The sequence below is a fragment of the Berghia stephanieae genome, chromosome 5 (genome assembly GCF_034508935.2).
Source record: "Berghia stephanieae isolate SIO BIC M18660-M18661 chromosome 5, UCSD_Bste_1.3, whole genome shotgun sequence".
Taxonomy (NCBI): Eukaryota; Metazoa; Mollusca; class Gastropoda; order Nudibranchia; family Aeolidiidae; genus Berghia; species Berghia stephanieae.
The window spans coordinates 43,253,515-43,265,696 of record NC_088364.1 but is presented as its reverse complement, the minus strand read 5'-3'; the positions used below and the strand labels follow the sequence as shown (position 1 = coordinate 43,265,696).

The 12,182-nt window shown below is 32.6% G+C and overlaps 1 protein-coding gene across 2 annotated transcripts in view; it reads left to right on the top strand.

The window, feature by feature from the left end:
• Window positions 1–11,339, top strand: part of LOC144972967 (AP-1 complex-associated regulatory protein-like) — a 31,755-nt gene extending 20,416 nt beyond the window's left edge. For both annotated transcript variants that reach the window (XM_078914826.1, XM_078914825.1), the window contains 4 exons: window positions 1,652–1,818; window positions 3,027–3,109; window positions 4,297–4,380; window positions 5,362–11,339. In XM_078914826.1, the coding sequence (XP_078770952.1) occupies window positions 1,652–1,818; window positions 3,027–3,109; window positions 4,297–4,380; window positions 5,362–5,549 (522 nt within the window). In that variant the 3' untranslated portion in view covers window positions 5,550–11,339. The remainder of the gene's footprint in view (window positions 1–1,651; window positions 1,819–3,026; window positions 3,110–4,296; window positions 4,381–5,361) is intronic.
• Window positions 11,340–12,182: the final 843 nt, after the last annotated feature.

Sequence of the window (12,182 nt, the reverse complement as noted above, 5' to 3'; positions counted from 1 at the left end):
CAGGGCAGTGAAAAATTGAAATAAGATATCAAACTGTTAAAGATCTTGTGAAATATGTCTGTACACATACTTAGCCATTGAAGTAACTTTATTAATTTATGTTTTTGTTGGTAATTTATTTTTTATATCATAAGAAGAGAATTTCAAAACTAGAGATTGGTTCAAGAGAAATCTTCAAGTGATATGGTCTCCATGTTTCATGTGATAATGATACCTATAGAATTAATGAAAATTGCATCATTCTTCTCTTTCCTATTGTTTTAAGACTGCCAGAGATGAATTGTTCTCATTATATCCTCTTCTATCGACTATAAACGTTAAAGCTTAACATAGTTTTGTGTTTTGTGGTCACGATTGTATCGGTTGCAATTGGTGACCATTTTACTTAAACACAAAGCATCAGTAGTAAAATGGTATCAGACTTGTCACATCTCCTTTTTCTTTCAAACAGAGAGAAAATTAAAACTCGTAGATAAACTGCTCCAATTATTCAAAAATTTCCATAATAACGCTTTTTTAAAGGCACAAACTTTGAACTTGTTCCTAAATATTTGCGCATCATTTCTTTTCTTTTCTGGGTTTCTTTTTCTGCGTTTGTTGAAATTTTTTAAAAAGAAAATTTGCTTTCTTTCATGTGATGTTTATCCTTTTTTGAAAATGTTTTTTTTTCTTTTTTACTATATTGTGAAAAAATAATCTCGCTTCAATTTATCTTAATTAAAAGATAATTTTAATCGAGGGACCATTTCATTGTTTTAGAAAAAAATGTTGAACAGGATGGTCCTAATTAATCCAAGTGGATGAAACTAACATTGTATCATAATGTTTCAATGTCATGATTTTGTTTTGAATTGCTTCCTCTGACTCTCTCTGTATAGTGTTTATATATATAATGCACAGTAAACAAAACACATGTTTATTTGGGCTTGTTCATTACTCTTCTCTCATTACCCCATTACCAATCTCCTTTATCAATTCAGATAATGGAATAAGAAGCAATAATCAGAATTATTTAAGTTGCATAAATATTCCCACACCGACATACTCAGAATCATTGCTTCCGTCGAAACATAGGCCCACTGGCTAATAGCAAAATCAAGCCTTTTTTTAGAATGGTCAATATTGAAAGTGAGTGCAAAACTCTTGCCACTTTACAATCCTTACTGCTCTTGAATTATGTGTGAATGAGAAACTGGTTATAGACAAAGGCAAATACTCTAAAAGTATAGGACAAAATAGCGCCAAGTGGATTATTTTTAAGAGTATAAAAGTGGAATGTCTGCTGCATATGGCTTGCCAAGAAACAATCTGAAACATTTAGCAATGTAAAATTGTTAAGAATGCACCATTTGATTGTTCACGCTTATTTACAATTAAAAAAGAATCATCTTCCTGAATGAAAGACTCAAGACTAATAAATAAGTTATACAGTATATACTTTTTCATGAAATAATTGTTAATATATAAGGTTGAATTAAATCTTTTGCACCATGAAAAATTTGGCTCTTCCCATTCCTCAACATTTAATTTTGTGTTTTTCTGGACGGTGAGATAAAAAGACTTATTCATATACTTTTCTAAGCTGTGCAGTATATTGACATTAATATGATTAATGCTACATTTCATATAAACTTTATTTTCTCCCATCCAGCTGAAGCAACAAGAGGATGAACTTGAGAGGGAAGAAGAGGCTTTTTATGAAGCCAAGAGAGAGGCTGCAAGGATTGCCAGAATGAACAAAGCTAAGGAACAAGCTGCAAAGAAAAATCTGGCAAATGGAGGAAGTGCCTGGCCTAAGAATGATGAGGAATGGGAGATGTAAGGTCCTAAAAACATTTGATGTTTTGCCCATTGGCAATTGAGTTGGTTGTTAAATTTTGAGGTTTCACTGAATTAAAGCAGTGATGTATTTGTCCAAAACATTTGATAGTGCCTAACATGTTGCATGAACCATCTTATCAGAAATAAGTGCTTTTTTACCGTCAGGTGATCAAAGTAATAATTCTATAGCGTTTAGAGTTTAGTGTTTATAGTGTACTGTACGTTTGCAATCTTTATTTTTTCAAATATCATGTGAAGAAATTTTGGCTTGGAATTATTAATTATGTACGAAAAAGACAAGGTCACAACCATACACATAATTCACAATAACCATCTGGCAATCACTTTTCCCAAGTCAGTTAGACTAACAATTCGAACAGCACAAGGTCACAGCAGTAAAATATCAATCCCATCAGTTAGAACAGATGCTAATCTTAATTCCATCTTTCCATTGCAGTTAGATTATGGAATAGCCTGCCACCAACTACAGCAAGGGGGAGGGGGGGGGGGGGGGGGGACATCACATCATTAAAAGGAATTACTGCTCACCCAATGTTGGATTAAGAGTCACAGTTTAATTTCTTTCAGTCTCTTCTCTAAATATGGATGATAATTCTGGACTGATCCCTCAATCCTGGGCGCTACCACAAGTAGATGAATAGGAAGAGGAAAAATGCATCTTATAATAGTATTTATAGAATACTCACACATGTTGGAAATCGCCTTCCATTTGTTCAAAGTAATGAACTAAAATGAATATAACAGCTTCAAAAGGGTACAAAATAGCAAGCGTGGAACGTTTCAGGCTCAAAACCCTTCTTCAGCCAACAACAAAAACAATTAAATATTTTAAAAACATTACTTAAAAACCAGATCAACGGCAGAGAAATATTTAGCACGTCCTTTATGTAATTAGATCTTGGATGTTGTATTCCTTTTTGTTTATTACTTTTTACTGACCACAGCTTCTAGCAGATTAGTATCACTTCCATTTGCTCAAAGTGATTCACTCATCCTACCATTTCTCTTTACTCGTGAAGAAAGAATTTTTCTTTACTCCTTAGAACCATAAAATACCAAAAATAACCCCAAAAAATGTGATAGCGTCCTAAATGTAAATTCCTACCATTTTCATTAGTATGCATTGTTGAAATATATTAGTTAATTATCTAATCAATTTATTTTATTTGTCATCCATTCCACAGAGCTGGTGGTGAAGACGATTTTGAGATGTTTTTAGCCAATGTCAAGGCCAGATCTTTGGCTACCATATCACAAGTAAAAAATGGTGGGTGAAGTTAAAAAAAAAGATCTTATGTGCATTTAACAACTTTTGTATAAAATGTTCCTTTAGACATGGGGGATGAATAAAAGTAATTATTATTATTATTTTATTTTTGTATTTATTGCTGCTCAACAATATTAAATTAAGCCCATAATTCTGTTAGGTTATAGGCCACCAAATATGTAAACATCGACTCCCACCCTCTTCCCAATTATTTATATTTTTATGGACTATTAAAACAATGCCCCCTGACTTCTCATGTTGGGAAGCAGAAAAATAAACTACAAAAAATCCAATATAGCGAAATGGTTGCCAGTTTCAATAGTAATCTCGGTTTCTATCGCGTGAAATGGACAATAGCAATTGCTTACTGGGCCTTTGGATGGTACGCTAGTCTATCGCAAAGTACTTTCTGCCAGATCTAACAGACCCAGTTACACATTCACTACTGGGTGGACAGGGGTCAGAAAAAGATCTCAACTACACTCGGGACCCAATCCCGGTCCCTTTGATTGTGAAACAAGTGCTGTATCAACTGAGCTATCGGGACCCCAGTTATAACATCAGTATAATTACTCCACTTGGAAGGTACCACATCTTTATAAAAGTACCTGTGCTTTTGTAAAATAGCTCCATTCAGTTAAGGACTTCACCATTACGAAATTACCTTATTTGTTTTCTTAAAAATTAAGCTGGTCATTCAAAATTATTACTTCTTATCTATCTCATAATCACTACAGGAGCATTGGTTCACGGCTATTGTTGGAATAATGTTTACAACAATGGTTGGAGTTTCCATATTTGTGTAAAATGTTGCAATGGTGGACAGGAAACTCAACTTCGGTTAATCGCAACATTTTCGCTGTAAAACTCTTAAAAACAAAAACAAAACATTATAATTTTCAATTATTGAATCCCCCTCCAAAAAAATATTTTTCTACTTATCAAGTCAAAAGGGGAAGGATTGAAAAGTTTATAACACCAGTTTCAACAAATACGATAAATGATGTAATTTTGAAAAGTTTATTCACTGTATGTTGATTGAATAACCCAGGACTATAAGATTAAAGTGAAAAAGGTATCCATGTCAATAATTGACATTCATAGCCACAAGAGGTCATGTAACCATTAAGCAGGAAGCATCAATTCAATCAAGCTAAAAGATGACCAAATTTTGCTTTTAATTTTAGGCTCAGGTGATGGCCACAGTTCTAGCAGTAGTAATGCCCACACCAAGGCCAGTTCTTTGGACATGGAATGGGAACATGAAGCTGGTAAGGGGAAATAACCTTCAAGTGTAAAATTAAACATTTTCAAATTAATGCAATGAAGAGACAATAAATGCTTTGTATACAACCGATTGTTCATCAGCAAGGAGTAGAAATATAGGGCAATTTCTAAACTTAAGTTTCAGTAATGCTTGCACAATTAATTTTTAAATGATAAATTGCATTTATTAAATAGAATTCTGTCATTTACTACAAAAGTTTTTATTTTTAAAACTTTTCAATCAATTTATAGAATTATAGAATTGATAAACAAAAATGAATATAACAGCTTCAAAAAAGAACAAAATACCAAACACGGAATGCTACGTGTTCAAAACCCACTCTTTAGCCCAAAACAAAAAAACAATTAAAAAAAAAAAATACATTAGTAAATATCCAGATATATGACTAAATATTTCGTACATCCTCTCTTTTGAAGAAAAATCTTGGAATGTCCAAAATATTTTGAATTTTTTTTTCAAAACCTTAAAAATATGATAATTATCAAAGAGCGTTATACAAATATATGCTGTTATTATTATTATTATTATTATTATTATTATTATTATTATTATTATTATTATTATTATTATTATTATTATTATTATTATTATTATTATTTTTATTATTATTTTTACTATTATTATTGTTATTATTATTACTGCAGCTAATCTCTTACAAATGTTGAGAACAAAAGAATGAAAGTTAATCCAATCTGAATAAGATGTCGACTTGCATCAAAGCTGCTTTTGCTTGCCAAAATTTATATAGGGCTGACATAAGGTTTTTATTTCAATCAGTCTGTGGTGGACTAAGAATAATGTTTACAACAATGGTTGGAGTTACCATATTTGTGTAAAATGTTGCAATAGTGGACAGGAAACTCAACTTCGGTTAAATGCAACTTCAGTTAATCGCAACATTTTCGCTGTAAAACCCTTAAAAACACAAACAAAACATGATTTTCAATTATTGATTCTTTACCAGGCATGTCTCCCAACAAACGCCGCCAGCCAGTGTCAGTATCAGAGGACAACTGGTCCAAGACCTCTACTGCCAGCCCATTACATTCCAGCGACCTTGAATGGGACCCTGACTTTGTTTCTGCAGACGACAACGAAAGACTCCAGCTGATTAATAGCACAACTACATCAAAACTGCCAAGTAACAGGTGATAGGCAGAAGAAGGGGAGAAAAATATTTTGTTATTGTTACAGGATTTGTATGCAAGTCTTGAAAAAATATGTAAAAAATAAATATATAGATTATTTTGTGCACCAAATATAACTAGCTGTTATTCTGACCCATTATAATGATGAAGGGAAGCATTGTAAAACCTTGCTGTACTGCCAACGTAAAATTCTGAAAAAGTATACATGATACAGTGCCAGAAAAAGAAGAATGATAAATAAATACAAGGAAAAATCAGCCTTTCTCATTAGAGCGTCGAACCCCTGTCCTCTGGTAACCAGATGAACTGAATCTTTCAATCTCTTCAGATTTCTATCATGTGCCAGTGCCAGCCCCCAACTTTTCACGGTTCTGCCAACCTTGCTTATTGCTAATATTATATGTAACATGGGTTTTGTAAAATAGATGATTAGATTATTTGTTATAAAGTTATGTTCCGGTCCCAGACTCAGAGCATCCGGTCCCAGACAGAGCATAAAGAGGTTTTACTGTTAGTGAAAAGAGCATGAAAACCTGATTAAGAAATTGAGGGTAATAGGGTTACTTCTGGTGTGACGTTAATGTTCTCAAGTTAATGAAGCTTGTTTAATGCTCTGAGTGCATGATCAATTCAATAAAATGCAATAATCTGTTGAAATGCTCTTGTCAAGTTGGATTAAAAAGTAGGATAAATGATATGGTTGAATTGACTATAAATTAGAAACAATAGCTGAGTTGATAGGTCCTCAATCAGAATATGTCGCATTATCATCATCATAATTATTCATGACGAATGGAGAAGGTTTTTTTCTTGTTGTTCTGTGATATTTTTATTCAATGTCAATTAAGTAATAGCACAATAAATAAATAACACATCCAAGGAAGAAATATGTCTTCAGGTTCTTTTTGCATAAAGTCATGAAATAATTGGAGTGTCAGCTGGAATGCAAATTTGAAAAGTGAATAGTTGAAATTATTGACATGAAATAAATTGGTGAAATGAATCACTCAATAATTTAAAGGTTAAGGTAAAAATGAAATGTTGGATACAGGACTTGAACCAAATGTCACTGGCCCTCGATCCATAAACTTGTACTTTTTTTAAATTGTCAGTTTTAGGCTAAATTTTCACTAACGAAAACGTCTCGATCTCAGAGATTTCAGTCTTGTTTCATATTATGGCAATGCAAGCCAAGTTTATTTTGATTTGTTTGCTTTTTTTTATGATTGATTTTTAAATTATTATAATCAATAACTCTTTGTTAAAGCAATAATAGGCTCTTTTTGTCTAAGAAAGACTTTTGTTTTTGTTGATTTTCTTGATCTTGTTTATGAATCTTGTATATAGTTGCGATTTAATAATCCCTATCGTATCGTAATCAGCAAGAAACCTCTGATATTGTAACTAGATTTAGATTCTGTTGATGTTTAGTGTTTAGACCTATTAGCAGTTTGTGATAAATGTTTGAATGGAATAATCATCTGCTCATTTTCATTTGTTGACAAGTTGAAAAATTGGACTCTTAATTTATATTGTGAAATGACATTTTCTATAAAACCGAGTAGTTCTAGAAAAAGAATGAATTTACAAATAGAAATATTGTCTCATTTATCTTGTGTTTTGTCTTGCCTCTCTGTGGAGCCAGACCTATACCTTTAACGATAAATCCTTAACTCAGCCAGCGATGAGAATTTATATTGAATGGATGTATTCGAAAGTTTTGTCACCAGCCATTTGAATTGCCATGGGTCATATATACATCGATATGAATGGTGGTGTGAATGAAATATATGACATATTGATGCAGTGGACCTTTGATTCAATTGGAGCCCTGCTATACACTGACAAAACGCTTTTTATTCTTCAGTTTGTACAGGAAACGTTTACTTCATATATCAATAAATTGACGTCCAACTTGCCAACACGAATTATACCCGAGTCTTAAATAGAGTTAACACTTGCTTGAAGTATCAGATTCAAGACTTTTTTTGTATGTTAAGGATCATCTTAATCTATCTTTATGTGATTTATCATCTTGAAAACTACAATGATTATAAGAGCCAGGCGTAAAAAAAAAGTTAACATTACGAGAATGTGTAATCCTAATTGTTGTTTTTTTTCACTTTTAGAAATGATATCGATTGCACTCAATAAACCAATTTCATGCAACTCCAAGTCACCTATTTGTGGTTATAATTTCATAACTCACCCTAACATTATAGCCGTGTTGAGGCAGTGGGTCACAAATATGAAGTCAACGTTTTCTGTCCAAAATGAGAAAAAGGCATTTTGGTCAATGTAAGTTTACAGCATTGCTGATCTCATTGTCTCCAAATCCAATTTAATGATGAAGTAAATTGTGAATTATTGAATCTACATCTGGTCAACTTTTGTACCTACTTGAATTATGAAAGGAATCAAGAAATCCAGCATTATTGTGTTGATGACTTTGATGAGAAATGTGAAGAATTCTTGTATTTTGTATTTTAAACTATTGCAATAGGTGGAACCATATTTTTGCCATGTGCAATGATGTATCGTAGTGGATTTACAAGGATTGTAAAAAGACAAGGGCAAAGATATTGTATTGTGATCAACTCAAGTTTTCCTCATCCATAACTGCCTTATGCAATTGCTCATATTGTAATTTTACACCAAGATGGATAATTGATGCGATTGTAATATATGATTATAAATGTGGAAATTACCTACTACATTACTTTGTTGAGTCGATTGAAACTTAGTATCAAATCGCATTTAAATAAATGTTTTGAAAATCAGATTGTCAAGATTTACATATTTAATGCTTTTCACGTAAGGAATAGATTTATCATAAATAAAACCACTGTCAATGAAAATTGCCATGATTAATTTACAGACTGTATGTCATAGTATATTTGTATATAAAGATTTGTGAGGGAATTGGTATTTGCAGTGTTTTTGTTTTTAATTTTAATTTTTAATTTTATTTTTAATGACGACATACTGATTTGTTACACAGATAAGAAATATTGTTTTCTGCTATTATTTAAAGCATTTAAATACCAGCACAATAGTTTGGAAAACTACAATATGTTCTCTCTTTAAAATGTTGAATGTAGCTCTGACACACAAACTGTCATTGTACACAACATGTGCAATATATAGTACATTTTCAAAAGTTAGACGATATTTATTTTGTTTCTACAGTAACTGCTCACTTTATATGTTTTTTTTTTATCTACAGCCTGTAAAGGAGAGCAAACTATCAGAACCTTGACAATGATATTCAGATAGAGAAAATTGGCATGAAACAATTGTATTTTTTGGTTGGTTGGCTCCATAAAATGTCTGCTCATTCCATCATCAACTCAACCCCCCCCCTCCCTTTGGTTGTGATATAAGTTAACTCATCCTCCATTAATATGTTATGAACATCGTTCCATGAAAAGGTTTTCTCTCAAAATCTCAGATTGTTCTAATAACTATATATAGTCATGATAAAAACAATAGACAGGAAAGACCGCTGAGTTACCTCCTCGTAGCTTATTTAAAAATTAAAAAGCTAATGTGAAGTTGATCTTTCTAACTAAAGATATGTATAAACAAGATGAAAAGATATAGTGAGAGCAAAAGGATTCTCTTGTTGTCACCAATATGGAAACAATCTCTCATATCTTCCCTGAAATGAGGATCATCTCTTTTTATGTGTTATTATCAGACTTTGAAATTAATATTGTTGTTAATATTTGAGTGGGAGGGATTCTAGATAAGATGTTAAAAGTGTTTGACTAAACTTGTGAAAAGATTGCTCTACAATATACTTTTTTCTGTTTGAATTAGTCCCAGCTATGTTTTGATCATCGTGCCCCTTTTGTTTTACATTGGCTGAACTTTATATATTATTATTTTGAATGACTATTAAATACCTAATAACAAAATGATTTGGTAAAAATACATTTGAGAGGTCATTACATACTGAGGGGCTACAAGAATGGGGAAAGACTCACTGCGCTTGTTGTTCTATTATGGAACTTGTCAAGGAGGAATTCGACATAATATTCAGTTCAATACTGATCAATCATAGATTAATAATTTATAACTATTAATTGTATGAGGTGGAAATAGAAAAAAATCAAACCATTCCATAACTATCACAAAATGAACTAGATCTTGCCAGATGTGTTTAAAAAAACAAATCTTGATTGCCTAATATTTGTCACTGGTTGCCACCTCACTCTTTCTTATCCATGAAATCGGTCATTTTGTTAGTTCATTATTTTCTGTAATATTTAAATTCTCCCCTTTTAACTGTCACTGCCCTTTTAATAGATTCAAATGTTCAGAATTAAATTAATCTCTAACATTCCCATAGTGTCAGGGAGGTACTTACTGTGTCTTCTATCCCCTTCTTTTCCAACATGCTTTCTGTCTTCTGTTTTGGAATGAGGTTACTTGATTTTGTCCTGGCCCTGGCTGAGATGATATATTTTGTCTTGTAAACCATCTCTCTTTTATGCACTGTATTATTTTTTTTGTCTTACATTTATATGATCTGTAAACATTTGTATGTGTTCCTCTTAGTGGGGACCTGCATTTGTGTTAGGATGAGACATTTAGGTGATCTCAAACTAAGTACAATGATAGTATGCTCTTGGAATTTACACCTGATCCCTATTTGAACCAATTCCCCTTTGTCTCATTTTTCTTGGGTGCTTTAATTGTAAGAACTTTTTACTACCCCATTTTATTCCTTTTTACTGGAACTGCAATTGTGTTGCAAGCGCCAAAAAACTCTTAAAAACAAACTCTCTAACAACAACATCGGCTTTCTTTAAAATTGTAGTTAATTATGCAAGTTATATATTGGTTTTAAATTCAGAACAGGCAACTTTGGTCCTGTGATGTGATCTTTTTGTAAATCGCAATTTCCTCTAAAAAGGTTTTGCAGTGGGTCCAAAGTTAACGACAACTCAAAACATGTAGGCCGAGACTTAGATTATTGGTTAGGTACTGATACTACACCTGAGTACAGTGAGAGACTGTGAGTAAAGATTACTCAAGTTTGTGCAGCCATTAGTGGAATTTGAACCGAGGGCCTACATGTCAAGAGTGATAGTGTCACTCTACTAGACAACAAATTTACATAATGAAACCCAAGTTGAATCTCTCTTACTGTTACTGGTCTTGCAGTGAACTCACAAAGATACAATATCGGGATTTAATAAAATTGAACCCCCTTATTGGAATTAATTTTGTCTTTGAATTTCATTCCAATTCTGAAAAATCTTCTTTTTTCTTAACTTATTCCCAATACAAATTATGTACATAATAGACTTTTTATTTTGTAATTTTGATATCATCCTGCCATCTTTATTTTGTTTATTGGCTTGTTATTAATTTTTTTCATTGTTATGATTATAATTATTATCATTATAAATGAATTCATTTCTTTCTTCCCATCTTTCTTTATTATCGTGGGGTGATTATATGTTGGTTCTAATAACTTACATTACTCGTAGGTTTTGTCTCTTTTTAAGAAATCAATCATAGATGATTATGGTATGTTGACAAAACATACTTATTGTTTAGCCTCCATTTCTCATCATTTCATTTTATATGTACGTACCTAAGTATTCAGCTAATATTGTTCCTCAACAACAAAATGAGTTGGCGGAGGAAGAGAAAGAGAAGGAGAAGAAGAAAAAAAAGCTCTACTGTACATCATAATATTATTTTGTATGTCACATGTATTATGCAATTTAAATCATATTTATTTTAATGAATAAAAAAAACAACAACATTCCCATGACTATTGCTAGGCTTCGCCTTTCCCTTTCGATTTTTTGGAGGGGGGGAGACAGGAGTTTGACTCCTTCTGTCTCTTCTCCCCCCCCCCCTCTCCCCTCTTATATATATTTTGCCTCCTCCTAAGTATCTTTGTTTTGTGTCCTTTACTCTTGTATGTCCTACACCGTTATTTGAGTTCTCCCAGAGCTGAGGCCAATGGTCTTAAGTTCAGCCTCCTCTCCTCATCACCAAGCATTCCTTGGTCATCCATGCTTTCTTTTCCGCTCAGGTGTTACTTTTTGACATATACAAATTGTAACCATTTTAGTGCGTCCTTCTCAGGGATCTGCCATGCATATGTTCAGCTTGAATTTTTTATGTGGTCTCCTCAGACTAGATTATACTTATTAGATTATAGATTTCCTTCTCATCTGCTTGAACGGGTCTTCTCTGGCTTAGCCTTTTCCCCCATGTCCTTGCGTGCACAAAAGGAACATAGAGTAGCTTTTAAGTGAAAGGCGCTGCAATTAGAAGGAGCACAAAGGGTTCATAGGAATAGATATAGTATAAATTTCCTGGCTATTTCAAAAATATATCTCTGGCAAATGAACGAATTTAAACCAAGGCCCTAGTGAAACTACAGAGAAAGTCTCAAATTGACTATAGAGAAGGAGAAGGAAAAAAAAACCCCAAAAACAAACTGCACCAAAACATATGTAGTGCATTAACACTACCAGGGTGTTTAATAGCGCACACTAAATACGCAAGAAAATACCAGAGGTTCCCTTCAGATAGAAAAAGATAGCAGAAAGGCACATTGGTGTGGTTCGATCTTTTTAGTGTTTAAGAAGTTAAGGACTTAAAGAAG